General features: G+C 43.4%; 1 protein-coding gene across 2 annotated transcripts in view; it reads right to left on the bottom strand.

Moving 5' to 3' along the window:
• LOC119651391 (probable G-protein coupled receptor Mth-like 1) overlaps positions 1–20,902 on the bottom strand; it is a 304,680-nt gene extending 283,778 nt beyond the window's left edge. Inside the window, exon 1 of one of the 2 annotated variants that reach the window (XM_038054972.1) lies at positions 19,187–20,902. In XM_038054972.1, the coding sequence (XP_037910900.1) occupies positions 19,187–20,243 (1,057 nt within the window). In that variant the 5' untranslated portion in view covers positions 20,244–20,902. The remainder of the gene's footprint in view (positions 1–19,186) is intronic. The other variant, XM_038054973.1, reaches the window with a different exon arrangement.
• Between the last annotated feature and the right edge of the window lie 2,771 nt (positions 20,903–23,673).

The raw sequence follows: 23,673 nt of genomic DNA, 5'->3' as shown, positions 1-23,673 counted from the left end.
GATTCTTCTCTCGAACGCGCCCAAGAGTTCGCAATTTTTCTTGCTAAGAACCCAAGTTTCCGAGGAATACATGAGGACTGGCAAGATCATTGTCTTGTACAGTAAGAGCTTTGACTCTATGGAGAGACGTTTCGAGCAAAACAGTTTCTGTAAGCTGAAAAAGTTTCGTTTGGGGCATCCATGCACGGATTTTAGCATCGTAGTTGTTATCGGTTGTGATTTTCGACCCTAGATGGGAGAAATTATCAACGGTCCCAAAGTTGTACTCTCCTATCCTTATTTTTCCTGTTTGACCAGTGCGGTTTGATGTTGTTGGTTGGTTGGTTTTCGGTGCCGACGTTGCCACCGTATATTTGACTTTGCCTTCATTGATGTGCAGCCCAAGATCTCGTGCCAATCACCGCCTGCTCGATCTGGATGAAGACAGTTTGTACGTCTCGGGTGGTTCTTCCCATGATGTCGATATCGTCAGCATAGGCCAGTAGTTGGGTGGACTTAAAGAGGATCGTGCCTCTCGCATTTGCCACAGCATCACCGACCACTTTCTCGATAGCCAGGTTGAAGAGGACGCATGATAGGGCATCCCCTTCTCGTAGACCGTTGTTGAATGATCTCGAGAGAGATCCTGCTGCTTTTATCTGGCATCGCACATTGATCAGGGTCAGCCTAATCAGTCTTATCAATTTCGTCGGGATACCGAATTCTCTCATGGCCGTGTACAGTTTTACCCTAGCTATGCTATCATGGGCGGCTTTAAAGTCGATGAATAGATGGTGCAACTGGTGTCCAGTAGCATCGGAAAGTCTAATTGGGAAAATGCTTGTGTGCCAGGAGAACTGAAATGTAGTTAACCTCATGGTGAGGTGGACTCAATGCAGGTGGGGAGAGACAGAGGAAGCGCGAAAGACGAAGTTGAGAATCCAATCGATGGGCGAAAGGAGAGTATGGCGAGGGAGAGGACAGGAGAAATGGAGTAATTGTAGCGGGTGAAAATTCCACACTGTGTAACATGTGCGCCAGTGCTTTTTAAAGATTTCCCTCTCCAGAAAAAAAAGGAAAAAGACGAACAATAAACCGATTTCTATAAGGGTTTTGTTTTATAGAAAACCTGACAGATACAAGGATAGTGGCTATCACCTACACAACGGTAGCCCGGAAACTAGAAAAGCCTTTTAGTGGGATAGGGTTGGTAACAGGACCTTCATAGGACAAACAAATGGCTGATTACAGGGCTGAAGGAACACTTGAAGAAGGTAGAGGCAGCCGCCAAAGGGAGAAGGAACGGAAACGGAAATTGGCAGAGATCATCAAATGTCTAAAAATGAACTGTGTTGGGGGAAGCCAGAAACACAAAGAAACTAGATATATACGAAACCTTCGAAATTTTAAAATTAGCCAAGGATAAAAAGTTTTACATGATGCTCACGGCTCTAAAATCCAGGGCCTATTTTTTTAGAAGTCAGGAGAAAACACACTGAAGAAGAAGCCAAGTACCCGCGCAAATGGTCTGTGTGATAGCAAATAAACTTACTTGCGACTTCTTTAGGAGTTTCTTCGTTCAGACTCGTTCACGATTCTTTACAAAGAAACTGCATTTGATTCAACCTCGAAAAATTAATGATAGATTGACGTTGATAATTCCTGAAACAGATTCATCACAACTTTTTCCCCGAAATAGATCATTCCCTTCTAATTAATATTTGGCTCATTTCAGAATATCCCAGTAGTCTCTATGGAATTTAAACGCTGACAAAATTCGTGTAATGCATGTTTATCATGAAGATGGCTACCATATGTGTGATACTTTTTCTCAGATGTCTAGACTCGATTTGTGGTGGAAAAAACAACATAATTTACTTGCAAAAAATACTGTACAAATTAGATGAACAGAGGGTCGTTAGCATTCACTAATTCGAGCATAATTTACTTTGGAGGGCCACATACATTTTTTATCCCTTCTGAGAAATCCACATGAAAACTAAAAACGTTATTCATCTTTTCGTTCAGTTCAGATGCAGTTACTTGTCAGCAGGACATCCCTAAGGTGGATTTTTAGACAGTTAATTGGCCAGATTACTATTGTGGGAAAATACCGAACATAATTGTGTGTATATAAGTACACTTTCGTATGGTATATATAGAATTTTCGGAAAATCTTTTGCAAAAAAGCGTAAGCTGGTCTTTAACTTCCCTGTCAACTAGCAAGTAATTTGGCGCAATGGTTCATAATAACATATACAGGAAATCTGCGATACTCATTGAATCTGCATATGTCCATAATTAAACGAAATACTAATCTTTTGCGCTTTGCAGTGTCCACATCTTGATCTTCGAGATGGAAATGCACATATGAATTTTATGATGCGAGACCGGCATCAGCGTCCAGATCAGAGACACTTCCTTTAGTCCAAGTATCAAACTCAGCTGCATCTAATTAATTTTAGAGTTTCGGCAATAAAAGTTTGGTCCATGAAAAATTATTTTTATGGTCATTCAAAGATTGTTTGGCTGAGTATCCGTAGAATAATAAATAAAGCTTTGCGAACTTTATTGAGTGAAATTGGAACAACATGAAATAATATGAGGAATTGTGGACAAATGAGAGATGAGAAATGTTAGAAATCTTTTTAAGTACCAAGAAACTGCAATGGGTGATTGACTGACCCACCCATTACCAGTCAATAACATTTACATAAGTTACATAAGACGCATATCTGCAGGGACCCAGAACAGCGCCATCATTCAATAAGAAACAACATAACAATTTAGATAATCCTCCCAATAGAACATGCAAATTTCAAACACTTTCTTATTTTAACAATCTAACAAGTTGCTTAGAGTAGATAAATCATTTTCTGGCGCGAATTAAGATGTTCCAATCATGTCTTTCACTTTTTTATTTCTCCAAAATGTTCTCTTAGATGTCAGTCTCAATCAAAGGCACGTACCACTAATCATTCACCCCACAAAGTAAATTTATTCATTCAAACACAGATAAATTGAAATAAAAATACTTTGACATGTGTGAATGCCAAAAATAATGTGGGGTTCATGTCGGTTGTGGCGTTTGTAACATTATGACTTGGTATGTTTACGATGGTACTTTTTTCTTCCCTAACTCGGCATCCGCGATAGAACCGCTGAAGCCAACAAGAAGCCCGAAAGACTTATTGACATGGCGGAGAATAGTGTGGAACATAAAAAATTTAAACATTTAAATATTTATGTTTTTGGCAAGCCAACACGGAGAGAACGTGAGTTATAGCGGCGTGTACAGTTTTGGGATACATCACAAGGTGAATGGTTTGTTTGGATTTCGAATTGAGACAACACATTGACTGGTGAGAACTAGAAACTCAGATGCAGCACGATGGCCATAATTCTAAATTTTAAATGTTTCCTTTGAACTGAATGATTCTTGCTTGCTTGTCTTTGCGAATTAGTGTTGGGAGCCATATTTTTATGGCATAATAATTGAATTAGCGTCTGCCTCTGTTTGTCGGTCCATCGGCATCAAAGACAGCATCAAGTGAATCAAAGAAACGTTTTCGAATTAAAAGTCTGTCCGTGACCGAATTCGGATACACATGTTCCCTCGTGCATGCGGATGTCAAGGGATTTGTGTTCAGCTTGTCTCCCCAATTTACCTATAAATAGGATTGAAGAGGGAAGCCGGGAGCATAAAGTATGAAACAGAATTAAAACTTTCTGGGGTAATGTGAACGAAATAAATACTTACAATCTTGACCCAATTTAGCTTTAACTGTTGATAACTTCATTTGATTGGAGAGAGACCCTACAGGGTCATCATGATCGCTATCAGGTTAACCCCACAACTGGTCGATTCAACAAAGAATGCAGATATCCAGAGTAAGGATATTCACTCTTTTTGTGGAGCATAGGAAAGCTACGCCGTCTCTTTAAATGAGACGATACATCAGTTTCGATATCATCACACTTAATACCAAGATTGATTGATTTAAATCATTTGATTTAAATTATGATTTATTCAACGATTTTTAGCTGATTTTTTTATAAAAATCAAGATTAAAATCAGACTTGATTTTTTTCGTAATTAAAATCATAATAATCAAATCAGTTCTCTAAAATAAAAACTCTTATTCGAATGCAAAATGTTATTATTATTCTATTTATTGTAACCGATTAGCCTGCTCAATATGTTCGTAGCTTGGGCATCATGAGATCTAGGATTGTCTTGGAGCAATATGATTTGACTTTATCCGTCTGATCTCTTCAGCTAAATTGCTTCATTTACAGGATGTAGCTGGGCAATTATAGCTTTTTGCTTACCACACCGTTTCTTTCAATCATCTTCAAATCCAATATACTCTTCCGATACCACCAGGCCCAAATCATGGTCTTGTTTGGGTGGAGGTCCTATTTGTCTCTTTGGCGTTGACGTTTCTCCTGGAGCCACCAATTCTTTTCGTTGCTTTATATTGATGTATAAGCATTTCCCATCTCACGTCACAATTTGTTGGAAGAAATATTACTTGTGTGCAATTGTTGCTTCGTGGCAAGCAAGATGATGATAGACAGTTTGAGGACGCCTTTTTCCTTTTTACTTTTTCATCGGGCTTGTGAGCCATCGATGTTTCCAATTTTTCGACTAATCTCATCGAATGAAGAAGGTTGAACACTGTTGCATGATCACACCCTGAACTAATAACACACTTCCTCCTCTCTTCTCCCGCAGATAAAGGGAATTCCCTGATTTCAAAATTCCCTAAGCCTACAGAGCGGGACGGCTAGCCCGAAGCAATGTGTCAAACGGTTCCAAGCTAGTGCTCTGATGACACAGAAGTGTTGTTGATAATCCGACGGCGTGTCGTTGCGAGAGTCCAAAACTGTATTGAAAAAAAAATATCCTGTTTTTACATAAGCAGAACCAACTATTTCCTCAATCATCAAAATCTATTTAGTGTTGGAAACCCTTTTGCCAACGGGTACTCTTTCTGCCTCAGTAGTGTGAACTTTGAACGCTGTAGCATCAAATGTTAGAAACATACGAGATGGACTAGAATTGGTTCCATTAACGGACCCATTCAGAAGAAGCTCAATTTTCCGTAGATCCATACCGTTACGAACACAAGCTACCGCAATTAACAATGGGACACCCAGGGGGAGAGTGTATCGGCATACTGCGGAGAGGAGGGAACTATGACTCCGCTCGTATAGCGACGTAAGATGCAGTGACAAGAAGGCGTTTGGACGTGTACGAATTACTCTGAATAGTATCAGCCAATGAGAAACTGCGTTATGAAATTGCTTCACGCATTATAGCGAATGAATGAAGAGGCGTTTCGCAACTGGCGTTTTTGCTGCTCGACGTATCAACGCAAGCGGAAAATTTCCCGCACGTTCGTCCTAAATAAAGATACTTTGCGAGAGAGGCGTCTTCGAATGTGTGGTCACGAAATTCGCGCTAACGAGAATTCACTTTCAGAGATTGATCTAAACATCGAAGTCGATAGGAAACGGCCAAAAGGGCGGCCGAAACAATGACGGCTTGATACGCTGGATGATCACTTGAAAACTTCCTAACTCTACCAACATCTGGTCTTTGACCTAACAAAATGACGAAACCGACTGAAGAAAAACAAGTCCACAAACTGGAAGCTAGACACTTCAGGTATAAATGGTTTTATGTCTTATTTGCATGGCTTAAGATGCAATCGATTTGCACGAAATTAATAACTTTGAACTGCTATAACTTTGATACTAATAGTCAAGATTCCAAGAAACTTTGGCAGTATTATGCGCGATACTGTTTTCTATGCAGTTGCAAGTACGACGAGCTCCTAAGGATTTCACTCAATTTCAAAAAGTTTATTTGAGCAGATATCGCCATGGGACATATTTTGAGGCCTAGATTTCGTATAAGCGAATCAACCTGATGTTTTTTTCCGATTTCTGGGTTGGGAAATTTCCGAAAATGAGTCTTTTCCTATTTTAAGAGTACACATTTTGGCTCCATACTCGCGCATTTTACAATTTACATCAAAACTATAATTAGTTTCGGAAAGCACTAATCGACAATTTTCATTTAATACCCCCAAATAAATGTAGTCATGCGATGAAAAACATTTTTACATCCCACCCTTTCATGTATGTATATAACAACTGCCCCCCCCCCCCTGCTTCTCTAAATCCCGACACTTCATTCAATCCTGCCAGCGGCGCCGGGTAAAAGGTAGCCTTCCCACCAAAACAGCTGTTTAAAGGTTTGCGTCCGCCACTTCTACGAACGAGGTACAGGATTGCTTAAAAGGCAAGGTCAACGCATTTTTACAATTGTCCTGTGACAAAAAACACCAATCCCGACCGACCGATAGCTTCTTTTAAAGCAACTTATCCGTACGAATATGACACAACCGGCAATCCTTCTTTCTGAACACAAGGTGTGTTTATTAAGTCGTACAAGCGTGCAACTCTTGAGTAAATTTCAGGGCACCTCGCTTGCCCCGCCGAACAATGCAACTAGTTCTGTGTCCTGTCACTGTCCGTCTGTTTTATCAAAATGTAAGGAATTAAAGGACCACCCTAGGAGCTCTCAATCTATCCGCGCTAGCTCTGCAACATCATGTAATTTGTTTTTCCGAAACCTGGCTTAATGACAATTTACTGAACTCTGAGCCCTCCGAAGAGTATTCCACAGGGACCGGGCTGCGTCTTTTAAAAACACTAGTGAACAAGTCCCAATTGCAATTAAAAGCCACCTCCGCGTCGAACTCGCCTTTTCGTCCTCACCACATGATACGTTCTCCCTGCCTAACTCCCACCCATTTATTGTATCTTTTATCTACGTCCCGTGTGCTAGCCCTTCCCACCTGTACGAAGAATTGTCGAAACTCCTTAGTGTCAAATTCCCTTTCTTTCTTCCTCTGTTGACATTTTAACCTCTTCATACTCAATTGGCGTAGCCGTCCTGGACTTCCTGTTGCTTCAAATAACCTCTTCCACTCTTCCCTTCTACTCTCTTCTTTTATAAACACCGTTCTGCCCTGAATTTCAACACCTTCAAATACTTCTTGTGCCGCACTCTCGATCTGTTCCTTTCTAACTTCACCGTGCGTCAAAAATGACGCTCATCACCCTCAACTTTAATTTGATGCAAAGCTTCCCCACTCAGACGCCAAAACTGCGCATAATTCTGTTAAATTCAACTTCCGGAAAGCCAACATTGATGATCTCAACTTAGCCTTTGCGTCAATCAACTGGGATCATATATTATCAACCTTTACGTGTGATCAAGCTACTGGCACCTTTTATAATATCCTGTCCGATCTCCTCTCCTGTTATGTCCCTTCTTTTCTTACTCGTTTTGTTGCTACTCAACTTGGTTCACGATCCCTAATAAGATCTGCCTCAAAAGTGCTTTGCAAAAGAAGTTTGAGGCTTCAAAGAATGACACCGACCTTACCCTATGCACTCCACTGTTAAGTCGACGACTTCGACGACATTTTTGAACTACCCTTCGCGGAGCTCGATATTTACTTCCACTTCCCTCGACATGATAAACCATTTCCTTGCTCCTCCCTCTAAGGACAATATTAAACTAGGAATTGACTTTTTTGTATATTGTCCTTAATTAAATAAATAAATAATTATAAATAATAATTAAATGATTCCCGGACGAACCCCCAAATTCCACCGTAGCCGATCCCAAGCCGGGTAGCTTCAGTCTGAATGGCTGTACGCCACCGCAGGTTCTCAGAGGGTATGCGAGGAAAGTGCAGCAACTTTGCAGTCTTGCATACTACTCACTGAGGAAGCTGACACCACACCTGGCAGTAGGTATAAAATGCAAATGATTCGTTACGTATAACCGGCGGAAGTCGTCTGAGTTGGTGACTAGGTCGAGCTCCGGTAGTGGAAAATACGGCGTCGAAACTGTTAATCGTGAGGCGGTTCGACGTCTAAGCACCACCGTGATCAGAAGCATTATTCCGCCTGCTGTGAACTCTTTCGCCGCAATCTATCGCGTACCGCCCCTTGTTGCACCAGCTGTTCGTCGAATGTTTCCCGCGATTCGCGCACATGACTATGCAGTAAGTCGTAGACCAGTGCTGCTTTATTAGTCGCAGCGACACAATTCCGGTCATCATCAGGGAGCATGTTCGGATTGAGGTCATCGTGGAAACTGCTGACCAAGAGTCGATGGGGCACACTGCGCCACGCCGCATTGCAGGCAACAGTTTCAGTACTCGTCGAAGCACTCCTCTCCGCCGTCTAGTTGGAGTCTCCCCTGACGTTCAAAACGAATTTCAAAGCGCAAGTATAAAATCCTCGGAAATGGATCCTTTACGTGCAGATATTGCCAGGCTCTATGGATATCCAGCAGCTCCGAGGCTTCTATCTCAAATTGATGATCAGATTGCATTTCGACCGTGTGCTGGTATGTCGCTGCTGCAACTACAATCACTTGTGTATTATTATGATTAGACAGAAAGGTTAATACATAGCGGAAAGGGGAGTCCGGTTCGGTTGCAAACTTTCATAAATGTGTGGTGGGACCAGGACAATATACAAGGTACGCCACCGGAAAGAGTCCTCCATATCACGAAGTGTATGGCGAAGGCAACTCACCTATGCCGAGACGTTATATTTTCCCCAGTAGAAGGCCCAAAAGCTGGTGGAATAGTGAATTGCCAGATCTTCGATCGGTGTGCCATCGGAGCAGGCGAGCGGCTCAGAAAGCAATGGGTGGGATTGACCAAGAAGTGAAACAGAGGGGTTACAAAGAAACTTGAAGCTGGCTATATAGCGAAGCAAGAGGGACTACTTCAAGCAACTCTGCGCAGAGGCGGATACCCATAGGGGTGCATCTACAGGGTTGTGATGAGGAGATTTAAAGGTCAGGCTTCCTACAGACCTATATGTCTAGTAGACACTATGGGGAAAATGTTGGAGAGAATAATTTACAACAGATTCCTTCCGGCTGTAGAAAGTCTGGGAGCCTTATCAGGCCGACAATTCGGCTTCCTTATGGCCAGATCAACGATCGACGCTATCAAACTAGTCACTGGTTTAGCTTAAACTGCGATGCTCGGAACGGGTGGCACCAGCAAGTGTTGTGCTGTGATTACCCTTGACGTGCAAAATGCGTTCAACTCTGCCAGTTGGAACCTTATAAGGAGGTCATTGGTGGACCAAGTTACTTAACTGCGCTAGTCGGCAGCTAGTTAACAGATAGAAGGCTCTGGTACGACACAGACAATGGAACCAAAGAATACATTGTCTCCGCGGATGTTCCTCAGGGCTCTGTTCTGGGACCGCTATTGCGGAACATCATGTATAATAATGTCCTCAAAGTCCATGTTGCTAGCAAGATAACAATAGTGAGTTATGTTGATGACATATTGTGGTGGTGGTGGTGATTGTTGTTGCAAAAGATCTGGCGGATTTGGAATTGTATTCATCCGAAGCAATCACTGCTATAAAGAAGTGGCTGAAAGATGCAAATCATGTACTCGCGGAGGATAGAACAAAAGCGGTGCTTATCACGGAGCGGCGTAAGGAAACCACCAGTAGCCGGAATGATGCCGATCGACAGTTTGGCCAATGAGAAGGCACCTATCTATGATGGACTCGATACTTCCTCTGATCGGCAAATGAAAACAGAGAAGGGATGGTGAGATAAACTATGATCTCACGCAGTTTCTCACGGGACATGGAGGTTACCGTAACTGTCCCAGATGCGACGGTATTGCGGAGGACCTGGAGCGTGTTTTCCTCCATTGCCCTAGATTCGCAGAGGAAAGGCAGAGTCTAGAGGAGACATTGGAAGGAACACTAGCACCGGAACATATAATTAGAAAAATGCTTACATGACGGGAAAGTTGGAATGCAGTGAACGACAGGGTAGGGCGGATTCAATGCAGATTAAGAGAGACAGAGGAGGCGAGAAAGGCGCGGTTGCGAATACAATCGATGGGCGAAGAGAGAGGTAGAGCCATGTCAACCCCACGACGAAATATTTTGTGGTGGTTCCATAGGGAAGAGGACAGGAGTTAGGAGGTGGTTTTAGTGGGTAAAAATCGCACACGCTGGAACATGTGCACCAGCGTTTTTGGAAAATTTACACCTTATTGTCCGGACAGACAGACAGACAGTAAACCGATTTTAATAAAAGGGACAATAGTAAGGCCCAGTTTTTCTCTGAACTCAATCCACCGAGTTGTGGAGCAATATTCACAAAATCGAATACAAAAGTTCCTACTCTCAGCTACAGTATTTGGAAATGTAAACAAAAACAAAAGCCTTAACCCTTACCGATTATAAAAAAACCCGCTGTCCTTCTATACAATTACGACCTGTTGCAGAGTTTATTGCGCAAAAAGTTAACGAAACGTTTATTTTAGAAAGGGGCCTTCACACAAAATGTCATTTTCCTGTTTCTTTAGCCAGAAAACATTCCCAAAAGAAAGCTGGCCCCTAGATGTCGAAGAAAACTACAGAAAAAAGATACACAAAACAAGCCAATAAATCATAATCGTTGTTCTTGCCTATTTTGTGCCACAAGGGAACCCCTTTCACTTGGGAGATTTCCTTGTATGTACCTTTCAAACTGCATTCAAAACAGGACCTTGTTATCTAATGTTTACTAGTTTTCGCTTCGTCCTAAATTTTATGGATCTCATATAACATTACGTCCCAGAAATACCCATTCCTGAGAAGACCATGTAAAGGGTTTCTACAGGTAATAATTCAACAGTGACATAAAAAGATATCTTCCACTGTTTTCACTCTGCATCCCAGAAAACAATCAGATTTCGTCAGTTCTGTGTAAATTCCGAAGTTTGGAGACGAAAACAAAGGCTTGTTACAGGCACGAAATTGGAAACTACACAATTTTGTATTTTCTCACGTTTTTAGGAACATCTGCTCTTGCTGTTATTGTAGTATTTGGTCATTCGAGATTCAGTAATCGTTAATGGACATGGAAGGCTGTGCTCATTTTCTTAGCCCAATGCGATCTTTGGCGAGAAGGTCCGCATTGTAAGAATCGTCTCGTGCACAACAAAAGGTAAATCGTTTTGAATGTCTGCAAGTTTGGGATTGTTAATTAAGAAATACACAAGACAGGTAAATATTGAACTGCTGGAGCCATTCAGACGCAGACTAGATCAAATCTGTGGGGTGCTAATTGACGGATTGAAAACGGACCATGTGGTCAATCTAGAAATGGTTTTGTTTTAGATTCGTGAATTTTTTCCGGGATTCAAGTTCTTGTAATAAAAATTTAATAGCTTTAAAAGCATAATAGTGCTGCATACATAATAGCTTTTATCGTTAGACAAAAACAGTTTTCCGTGTTTTTCATAGTCATTTTCACGGCATCCCACAGGCACTATCTGCTGAATACATCTTCCATGCTGTACTTAATATGTATCTTTTAGTCTCTATTCTTATCTCAGCGTCTTTACCTGCCCGTCTGTGAACCAACTATCTATTCTTTAACTAATTGACTTTAAAAAGAAAATACGGTCGGCCGGGAAGGGGAAAAACCGTACTAATTACTGACATGTCACGGTAACGTTTCTAAAGGTGGACGCTATCATGCAATCGAACCGACCACCAGCCCATTCAGGCCGTTCTTATGAATATTTGAATGAGAAACATTTAATGTGTTTTGGTCCTTACCTTCGAAGCGGTGAAATTTAAAGGTAATCGGCATGAGAACCCAAAACCATGGGCGGATAGGCGGTATATGGTCAAGGAGTCGACCGCCAAGTTTCTGAAATATTTATTTCTGAGGCGTTTTTATATGGGATTAGTAGGGAAAAGGATCAACATTTAGGCGCCGGTGTCCAAACAGACTGATACGTCTTCTCCCTTATATAATGCGTTTTTCCACTCAACTGAAAGGGTGGAAGTTCTATTCCCAAGTTAATTATTGTATTCAGTTACACATTTTTATAGTTGGTATCATATTTTTAAACTACACATGACAACTAGGTACGTCACCGTCTGCTGCACTTTCCCTCCCTTTACCTGAACTTTCCACCCATGTTTGAGTAACTCACCTCGCCTGTCAGCTGCATTTTTATATCCTAACATTAATTCTCGGTCATTTATGGAACAAAGTTCACAATAGCTTATTATCACAAACTATCACTGGCACGTATTACACCCCGCAGTTTGTATGATACTGCCCCGTACCTTATCAAGCTGTAATTACAGCGGATGGGTCTCGCGTGCAGTATGTTTCGTAATGCCCGTCAAGTAATTAGCGCCTGCAAAGCGTTTGCTGCTGCCCCTGGCTTTACATGGAACCGTAATGACCCAACAACTGGCCTAATCTAGTTAGAGCTGATAATTTGTTTGCTGGAGTTTCTTTGGGGATGTACACTATATGGGTCACAAATAATTAACAGTTAATTTGGAAGTAGGTAAAAGTGATAATCTTGACGAGTGAAGAGATTATGTTTGTCAAGTGAACTTTGATCAGAATTAGTGAGGACGTGATGTGTCACACGATAGGGGTTACTGTGATGATTGAAAGAAGGAATATTGTTTTAGGTTTTAGGAGGTTAGTTTGGATTATAATCAGACTAAACATCTCAATGTGTCCAGTAATTCACTATGGTATTCGGATCACCAAACGGATCAAAGTTATCTGTTGCGCGAAAAAGCGGATCCCTCTTGGAAAATTGCTCACCAATTTCAGAACTCCGGCTAGCCAGCTAGGCTTTGGCTTCCCAGGAAGGATTGGTGTATGGCAACATAAATAGACAAGCCGAAAAGCGGAAGTTCAGAGCTTCAGGTATGAACGGTTTTGTGCACTTTTAATGGAAAAATATTTGGGTGATGGCCTAACTAACATTCTATGTACATATGCTGGCTTAGCGTGCAATAAATTTACGAACAACACCTTGCTTTGATCTTTCTCACCCAGTAGAGGAGGCAGGAGTTAGTTTTGCTGCCACCACCCGAAGTCCATCTGGCGTGCCTTTTTCACATAGCCCCCAATCTGTCTTATCATTAAATACCTGGGGTTGATGATCGATTCCAAGTTAAGTTGAAAGAAAAGGCAACAAGGGTTATATGATTTCTAGCGGGGATATTGCTTTATATTGAAACGTCAGCTCCTACGGGGCTCCTATCTGGGCGAGAACACTGGGCAATATTGTGAACCGAAGGATGATGAGCTTGTCGTACCAGCTAATCTCGCTGGGAATGCGGAATACGTACAGGACAGTATAATGTAAGACAGTTTGTATAATCGCGGAAATAAGCCAATTGGAGACGCGCACTATTTCTACGACATAAAAAGGACGACCCCGTCCGGAATAACTGCGGACTCCCGAAAAGCCACTAGGAAGGAACTGTATAGATGGGAGCAAAGGTGGGATAATTGCGGAAAAATTTGCAGGGCTCATACACTGATCCATGATATTCAGAAATGGGTGGAAATAGATTAGACCAGTCTTCCAACTGTTCCCAATGCGGTGCTACACTTGAAGGCCCGGAGCACGTTAAGCTCCACTGTCCGATGTTCATGGTGGAGAGAAAGAGGCTAATCGACGCTCTCGATAGACCTCGCAGCCTTGAAGACAAGATGTTAACCTCAATAGCGAATTAGATTTCAGCTAACACGTCAATAGCCTCGATCCAGAAGAAAGTCCCAGAACTGGAACGAGACCTGAAAGCAGGTCGAGCAAGTAACCAAACATACAACCAGAGCACTTCCCGCGAAGTAATACTTCACGGTGACCCTCCGCAATAATGGATGGATGCCAATAAAAATAATGCGAATCCCATACACCGCTACACCTCCATCCATAAGAAAATGTTACTGTAGCCTACTATAACTTTGTTAATGATAATAAGATTTCCACGAAAACTTTCAGTATGATGCTCTTTATTACAATCTAATTTACAGCAATTTTGAGCTTCCAGCATAAACTCAAGGGAGGCTTCCAATAAATTTCCGAACTATGATAATAAACTATTATCTCTTTAGTTGATATATCGATTGCTCCAAGACTTCTGACAGCGTCTCGCAAACCTGGCTTATCGATGTCCTCAGCCCGTACCGCATTGATCTCAAAGTAATAAAGTTTTTGGGAACAATCATGGAAGGGTGAGGGCACCAACACCTCAGAGCCCATCCGAATACAGAAGGGCACTTTCCAGGGAGATTCATTGAGTCCTCTTTGATTCTGTATGGCACTGATCCCTCTTTCATGGTTACTAAATGATGCTAGAGGGCATGGTATCAGTTTCCAAAACAAAATTTCCCAATAGTGTCAGCGTTTAGGGCAGCGGACGCTGTAGCGTGGGAAAGGAGTTACCTAATGACAAAAAGGGATTGAGTGATGGTCATACGACAATCCTGAGTGGCTGAAGATAACCAAAAATGAAGCTAACCCAAAAATCTAAAAAAATTGCGAAATTGAACATAAAGGTCCGCCTGCAAATACTGAATCTCCATCGACACCTACTTGAATGTGGGGTCCTTTGACCAATTCGATCGAAAATTCATGAAAGAGGGGATCCGCGTGAGCCTATCGACAGAGTGCCACTCGAGCTAAAATCGAAAGATAAAAATAAAAAAAATAACGGACTGCGCGTGGAACTGTAAAACTGGAAAGGGAAAATCCACGATTGATCGCATCCTCAATCGCTGCTTTTCTACTTTAGATGTGTTGTGAGGCGCGGCCTTTGAGATTCCTTCCATGCCTTGGCATCCTATTGGAGGATGCGTCTTATTAAGAGACCGTCGAGCTGTTATTCGTTAGTCATTACAAATGGTGACCAACGTGGGGCTCAACATTTCCTAGGTATATGGCTTGAAATTTGTTTGATTCCAATAAATAAACCAGTGAAGGATAACCTATTCTGGCTCACAACTTCGTTTTGATGCATCGGACAGAGATCAAATAGTTCCTCAATTTTGTAGGTCCCACGTGCACTTGACTTCGTTTATGTTTCACGCCTTTTTCCCCAGAAGAAAGTGTGCCTATGGCTCATTTTCCCATTCCCCTTTATAGAGTTTCCTATCCTCGGTAGTATACCACAAAGGCTGATCGTTTTTAAGGTTTTGTGTCAACACGGTTTACTGTCTGTCCGTCACACGCATTTTTATCGGAGACGATTATAGCGATTGGAACCAAATTTGGTAGAAAGGTGGGAACTGTGAACGCTCACGCATATAGTGAGTTACATCCTTTTACGTAGAATTTAAGGGGGGCTCCCCATACATGCAAAAGGGGGGTGTAAATTTTTTTTCATCAAATATAGTCATGTGGGGTATCAAATTAAAGGTATCGGTTAGTACTTTTCGAAGCCGTTTTTAGTTTTGACATTTGTTGAAAAGATGGGGAATGCGGCGGATTGAAAGTGATCATTTTTTTAATGAACCCATTCTCAGAAACCCAACCGAAAAATCTGAAAAAAATCAGGGGACTGTCACTATATGGTGCCTAGTCTCCGAAATACTCTCCATACCCATACTGGTTCAGATAAAGTTAATAATAGCACATTGCTATAATTTTTAGTAATTGACAGGAAAACCCTCTTCAAATTCACCCTAGGATCACATAATTTTGCAGCGATATAGGCTATAGAATAGAGCGTGATCCTGCCAAATTTGGTGAAAATCGCACTATTACTAACAAAGTTATACTAGGTCAAAACTGCCGCTTCTCTGCAAATTCAAGACTATGAATGTCAATATCACTTGAAAGTGGAAATTTTCACATAATATATGTATGTTTTACGTGCTACATGCTAATGGAACAAATTCACACTCAAATCTCTTTATAAAGGAAATACACAAAACCTTTCATACCTGAAGCGTCTAGCTTCCGCTTTCCCGACTTGTTTGTGTTTGGCTTTGGGACTTAGTGTCTCCTAGGTGATTGTCTTCAAAAAGTCTTTGGATCTACGGGCCTTTGCAGGTGTATCTTTATATGTTCAAAGGTATTGCCGTCCGAGTTTCTGAGAAGTGTTTTTCCGGATCCTCTTTAGAAAAAAGTTAGTATTCTTCATCGTGATGGAGTGACGGGTGAGAGAAATCTTTGATGAAAAACGGAGGCAGTCGAGAAAACTCCGTGTCGTTCCATTCGCAATGATTCATCCTTACTTTCTTTTCGGATTCCAAACGAGGAAGACTGAATTCTCGCGGTTCCTTTGGTTGATTTTACTTATGTAAGTTAATACTCTGCGATGGGGAGCGACTCGATGATTGTTCCTCCATTAATAAGCATTATATTCGGAAGTTTGCTGCGCACATGTCGAAAGCAAGTTTTGAAGTTTGGATGGCATTTTGGGCAGCCGTGAGTTTTCCGGTGATTGAAATATAAGAGTTGAATATTTAGAGAGAGAGAGTCCTCGGAATTCAGCATTTCTTTCGAATATCTGATTGGTTGGTCGTTATTTTGGAATTACACATTATTTTCTCTTCTTTGTTTGATTTTTTTTCTTTTGTTTTTTTTTTCGCTTAGTTAGATCATTTCTATTCTTCCTTTTATATACTACGTCTTTTTCTTATTTAATCGAATTTACCGTTTATTTTTGCTTTTAGTGCATTACTTGGGTTTCTCAGACTTCTTTTGGTCGTTCCCAATGTCTCATCGTCGTGATTATTCTTCACGGAATAATCTGTAACGCGATCAATGTCACCTTCCTTCCACGTCCATGCAAGGTGATTGGAGTCCAGCTGAATATGACCATCCAACACACCACGATCATTCACGGTGACACAAGGTCACAAGGAGAGATTCTATAGGTTGGTTTAATCCTTCCACGCAGGATGCAATTGCCACGGACGCATTTATGGCGTCTCGAGTTAGAGGAGTGGTCGAGAGCAATTGGCTGCTCTCCAATCCTCAAACCCGAATGCGCCCTTGGTGTATTAGGCACTTCAACATTCGTCTCTTCGTCTCTTGAACGTCAGGCACGATCGCTTAATACTTTCTCAGCGGATCGTATTTACACTGCCGTCGCATCCTGGGGGTGGTCTTTGATGTCGCTTCAACGCATTTACCAATCAACCAGTTCCTCTTTCGCGTGGAATAATAACTCACTCACTTCTGTTTTCAGAGACAGAGCAGCAGATTGGTACTAGGGTTACCACCAATCTGTAAGCCGAATCGAGTGGACCGCTCTTCACCAGCAGTTTAAGAACCAAATAGATGGTTGGGATATGTTTGAACTGATGCAAGGTCTATCCAAAGTCTTTGTAAGCTATAATGAAGCTATACTTTCGCTAGCCAATAGGCTTGAAAATTCCTTAACGGCAGACAAATCGATTCAATTACTACGTCGTGGGCTGAGGCTGACGTTCAGAAAAAACTTATCTACTTTCCGGCTAGTACGGTTCGCGACTGAGCTAATTAGCATAGCAGAGCGCAGTATTAAAGGGACATCTCAAAACAGGCTTTTTAACCAGTTACACAGTTAATCTGCTCAACCTGGAAAGGAGGGGAACATGAAGTACATCTGCGGAAATCCTCAGTTTGAGAATCAAAATTTTGGTTTAGATTTGGCCTGCTGGATTTGTCGGAGGACCCTTAAATCTTTTGTTACAGTTGTGGGCCTCCAAAAACGTACAATCCCTTGTGTCCAAAACGCCGAGTTCCAAAGCCTTGTCCAAGTAATCATTCCTGCATGCACGCGACTAGCTGGATTTCTGGATTGACTCCACGACCTTTGCTTTCAATTCTGAGGTCGTTACTCATGAGGCTGCAGCAATACCAAGTGGCCAGGGAACAACTTTTCGGAGTAGCAGAGGTGATAATGCAAAAACCTAAGCACTCAACCCTTCGCCTATGTAATTATTAGCAGCGAATAATGCGAAACCGTCGTCTCTACTGCTTGGCCATTCCCAGCAATGATATCCACCCGTACTCGGATGCTCCAGTCTTTGGTGAACGTTTCTCGGAATTGGTTGATACCGGAGCCACTGATGACTTCGGATTTCTCCCAGAAAATTATTAACGACAGCCGGTAAAGTTGGGAGAGGTTACGCATCGATTTCAGGACAGCCGACGGGACTAGTCACTCAACAGTAGGTAGGGTGCCGGCTGACATCACGTTTCGTGATCGGAAGGAATCAATGTCGTTCCTCCTTATCCCGTCGTTAGCCCAAAATTTATACCTTGGTGCTGATTTTCTACGCAAGTACATACTCAGACAGGGCTTATTTGCACCTTCAGTTTGTTCATGACAGTGTCGGGGACGTCAACCAACATCAGTTGACGACACACCAGTGAACAAGGTTCGATGCTGTTAGTGGCAGTTTTCAGTCTTTGGAGTCAGAGGGCTTAGGACGTACAAGGAAAATAAACCGATTAAGCAGAGACACTTCTCAGTGAAGAGATTGACCGAATGATGACTTTGGGGGTCATCGAGGAATCGCAAATCGTCTAATCTTCACCGGTGACCCTTGTGGTGAAATCGGGTTAAGTGCCTCTTTGGTTTGATGCGCGCAAGGTAAACAATGTCAACATGAAGATCGCTTATCCTTTACCTCTCATCCAGGGGATCTTCAGCGATCTCCCGAAGACTAGATTTATTACAGGTCTAGATCTGAAGGATGAGTTCTGGCAAATTTCACTGGATAAGGCGTCCAAGGATAAGACTTCCTTCTCAGCCTTCTCAGTTCCAAGGCGACCACTCTATCAGTTTGTGACCATGCCGTTTGGGCTCTGCAAAATCAACTCTGCTAACTTGCGTCATAAAATGTTTGTAAACTTGGATGACGTGCAGCTCATCATAGAGACCGTCGACCAGCACTTACTGCTCCTAAGCAAAGTGGCTGTTTGTGTGAGACGCGCTGGCTTCACATTGAACATCCGGAAGAGCAAATTTGTTATAAAGGAGGTGCTATACCTGGAGCCCATGAATGGTAAGGGGACGATTTCCACCGATCCCAACAAGGTGCAGGCCATCAAAGATTTTCCGCGGCCGAAAACTATCAAAAAACGGTTCCTTGGAATGTGTGGGTGATATCAGCGATTTGTACGAAAGTACGCTTCGCTGACTGCACTGTTGACAGACATGCTCCAAAAGAAGCGTCAGTTTTACTGGTCTGAGGAAGCAATCTCGGCCTTCGACGCTCTGAAAACGAGTCTCCCTTCGGGACCGGTCTTTCCTAGCGCAGTAATCTAGTAAAACTATTTATCACTATACAAAAAACACTTGTTCTACTCACCGAATGTAATACAGGTTCCGCCAGAAATTTTATCTCCCGAAATCTGCGAAATTGCCAGCAGTAAATCTCCCACCAGCAAACAGGCCACGTAATAAGTTTGACACCGCCAGTGCAGCACGTGATGATTTGAAGGCATTAAAAATCCAGCTGCCAACGTTGCCGATAGGAAGATCACCGAAATCATTAACCCAATCGAGTACAAAACAAACCGAATGTCCTGCTTGGTTTCCGGAGCAGGAGCAGGGACTGCAAACTGTTCGGAACAGGCAAAGATCTTCACGTGGGTCACGTCCGTATCAATCACAGGATCCTTCTCAATCGTGTGCTCCAAGCAGAAATCCGGTGGTCCCAACTGTTTCCCGGACTCGAGGGTCAGTTGCCCGCTCTCCATGTTAAGGAGATCATCCTGGTACTTGCCCACTATCACATGTCCTACGGTACACGTCGGGAAGCCGTAGATGATTTCCACGTTGGTCGAATTGGTCACTCGGGCGCGGTACAAAGGATGCTTGGGGTCGCTGTAAAACAGGCACGTCACGTTTTCCTCGTTGTAGGCGGAGTTCATGCCGCAGCACTTGTGCACCTTTGCCAGCTTCCTGGGAGCTATCAGCCAGTCCGCACGGTGCTTCTGGTGCGGGGAGCAAACCAAGGCTGCATCCCTCTCCGCACAATAGTCCTCGGGCGCAAAAAGGCTATTTTTCTCGAACAAGTACAAGGACCCGTTGGAGAATATTATGACATTGCTGGAGCCCGTAAAGAGTTCAGGCTCCTGACACGTCTTCGGGAAAGTATTTTCTTGGATCCGGAAGAACTTGGGGGCCTCGCCTCGAGGCTCAAAGGTGGTCTTCCGGTTGATCAGGTAAACCTGAGGAACCCATTTTTCAGAGCCTCCCGCGATGCAACTGCTGGCCTGGTCCAAATGCTCACCAATGCGGCAACATTTGTTGATTGTCCTCGTGGCGATCCCGTTCACCGGGGAAGCTAGGGAAGCTGCGAAAATTAAAACTGTGAACCATGCAAGGCGCACATGCAACAGGTTACAGGTCGGTGGAGCCATTCCGATGGGCTTTCCTCGCCTTCAGATGCACAAAAAACGAACTTCTTCACTCCGCGCAACAAAGGGCCGGTCAAGCAATTTCTTTTCCGTGTCTTACTCCAATTTATCCGCTTTTTCTTGTCGAAATGATGCACAACAAAAACTTGGCGGGCTCGGCTGCCGCGACTCAGACTCCGGCCACGGTTTTATGATATTTCGAACGAGCGACCACTTTCACTTTTTTCATTGACGCTTTTTTCTTGCGAAATTTCTACTGAACTTTTCACTGCTCCGCGGCACTTTCTTTCGCTGGGCCTGACCTTGTGATTCCCAGACTATTATTCACTTGCTTATTTCACAATTTTCTCGATCACACAAAAGAAAACTCGTCGCGGCCGAAAACAACCATTTTTCAGACCAACATGAGCGGACACTTGAAACGCGACCTGAAAGTTGTCATCGCGCCGTTGGATTCTCACTAAACGGTTTCGATGACGAGTAATCACCGCCGATATTCCCACAGTTCATCCAAATAATTCAAAAGCGCCAGAAATGCACTTCACGAAACAATTGAAAGTTCGAAATTTCTCACGAATGGGCGAAGCGTGCACGTACACCCCACACGCACGACAACTGAAATGTAACTGAATTTGGAAAACAAGAAAAACTGCTTTCAGCCGCGGCCACGGAAAATAAAATGTAAAACAATTCGTCTACAAGAAGTTGAAAGCGTCTTGAGACAGCGCATTCAACTCCTTCGGCGGACTTGAAATTCCGGTTTGGCAATTGCTGAATGCACGGCTGAGTATGCGGCGTGTTTGGTTGAATGCGGCTGATTGGAATCAGCTGAGCAATGGTTGAATAGCATTGAGGAATTGAAACAGAAGTTGAATGAGAGATTGCCAGAATCCTCTCTGGTCCATTGAATGAGTGCTTTCGAGTTGCTCTGTTTTGTTGTGAGTGGTTTTCGCCGGCAGATGAATGCATGGCGAGTGGGAGTGCGCGTTGGGGCAGGAAATTTGTATCTTTGCGTGAGTTTATTTATATTTTCAATGGATCACGTTGAGTAAGAAGCATTGCACAGGTTGATGATGAATTTCTTGTTACGATTGGTGTAAGAAATTCCGTGAATTTTGTTTCGTTTCACTAAAGGATAGGCAGTCTGGGTGCCTGAATTGGGTCTGCATTATGGATTATGGATTAAGAAGCTGGAAACCAGGAGGGGGACTTCAAATATGAAACGTTTTGTGACTTTCTTATGGAAGCAATTGGGTGCACAACAATTTATCATGCCTTAGGGAAGTGCATTTACACGAAATGGACAACTTCGACCTACTATAACTTTGTTAATAATAAGAGGATTTGACACCACAAACTCCTAAAACCTTGGCTGCTGTTATGTGAGCAGGAAGGCAGAGTCCAGCCGGCTCAGATCTTCAGAGCCAGCCTATAACATTCACGAAGGAAAGCAGTTATACCACCCTACAGCAAGAAATCTCTCTTAGGTCCACAAAGAATGGTTTATGCAGTGTCCGTAGTCTGACTCTAGCTAGAGCTCGGCAATCGCAAATGAAATGCCAAAGGGTCTCCCTCTCCTCTCCGTAATTTCGGCAATACGAATTGAATGTAGGTAGGCGGCATGGCCCCCTATGGAACAGTGCCCCGTACCAACCGCCGTAATCTTCTATGCATTTCCACGTGTCTGGCACAAGAGCTCTCGTGATTGGGTTTTGCTCGTGGGCCAAATCCGCCTTCACTTGGCACAGGTGGTCCTCTGCCATCTGGGGTCCGTGACTGCTAAGTAGTGCGAATAGATTCCGTCCAGCGAGACACCGACTGTACCCGCCGAAGGACTGCAAAGAGCAGAACCCCGCCGGCCAATCCGTCGGCTCGGTAATTCCAAGGGTGACCTTCAACGGGCCGCATAGATTGTTCAGCACGTTTCTACACTGTTCCACCAGCCTGGAGCATGTTGTCGCTGAGTAAAACGCATTAATAGCCGCTTGGCTGCCGATCAGAATGGCTATGTTCCGCTTGGGGCTCGGATCATGCCCCAGCCATCGACAGGCTTGCAGTATCACCAGCACTACCGTTAGGAATACACTGGCGAAACCGGGGAGACCATACGATTCGGATGCACAGTGTGTATTCGCTAAAGCCTTCGGAACGACTCCACAGACCATCTTTGATCCGTCGATGAAAAATACTGTGTCGTAGCCTTGCAACACGTCGCCGGTCTTCCACTCTGCCCTGGTAGAAAAGTCCTCAACAAAGTTTCTCGTAAAGTTCAGCCTGCGTGTGGCATAGTCCGTGGGAAATGCCCAGATTTCCCGAGGTACTTTATCTCGGATATTGCTATGGCCATAATGCTTCACTGTACATCCGGACTCACGCAGTCTGACGGCACTGCACGCTACAACGTATTGAATGTGAAGATCTAGGGGGAGGAGATGCAGGAGTACATTGGGAGCAGGACTGCTGCGCTGCAGTAACACCTGCACAGGCGGTTCTTTGAATCCTACTAAGCTTAGTTTTATTGTAATTTTTGCTGAAAACTGAAAACGTTAGAATTGGACGCCATAGAGCTATGTACATCCAGAGAACCATCCTGGGTTGTAGACCCCTTTTCTTTGCAAATACTCTCTTGCCGGCATAGAATGCTATACAGGCCTTTTTAACCCGCAGTCCTATGTTCAATCTCCAATTTAGTTTTGGATCCAGGATTACACCCAGATGCTGTACATTGGGGGAAGAAACCAATCTGCGTCCATTCAGCCGCGGTAGGTTAAATTCAGGTACCCTTGTTTTGCTTGAGTTTATGCCGAGTCTGCATCTTGCGGCCCACAGGCACACCTTTCGGAACGCTCTTTCAATGATGTGACTCATAATGGAGTCAAATATCCCTGACACTGATAACACCAAGTCGTCGGCATACGCCACCACCTTCACCTCGCTGCTGTCCAATATTCGTAAAATTCCGTCCATTATTAGCAACCAGAGGACCGGAGAGATGCCGCCACCCTGGGCGGAGCCTCTGTTCACCGTTCTGGTTAAGTGGCTGGCTCCCCGATCCGAGTGGATGATCCTGCATTTTAGCATGGATATAATCCAATGCGCAAGATATCCCTCCAATCTTGTTCTGCTCAAGGCTTCCTTGATGGCGTTGGTACTAACGTTGTTGAATGCTCTCTCTATATCCAAGAAGGCAGCTAGGGTATACTGTTTGTACTACAATGACTGCTCCATCACGCCAATTAACTCTTGGAGAGCAGTTTCTGTGGATTTGGCTTTAAGGTAGCCATGCTAGGACCTAGAGAAGGGCGTTCTCTTCATAACTCAGGACGTGCTCAAGTGTCCTCTACACAAAGGAGATGAGGTTGATTGGTCGAAAGTCCTTCGCGGACTAATGGCCGCGCTTGCCCGCTTTTGGTGTGAAAGCCACTCTTGCGCA

Source organism: Hermetia illucens, chromosome 3 (assembly GCF_905115235.1).
Source record: "Hermetia illucens chromosome 3, iHerIll2.2.curated.20191125, whole genome shotgun sequence".
Lineage (NCBI taxonomy): Eukaryota > Metazoa > Arthropoda > Insecta > Diptera > Stratiomyidae > Hermetia > Hermetia illucens.
The sequence above is the reverse complement of the archived record's forward strand: the minus strand, read 5'-3'. Positions and strand labels throughout refer to the sequence as shown.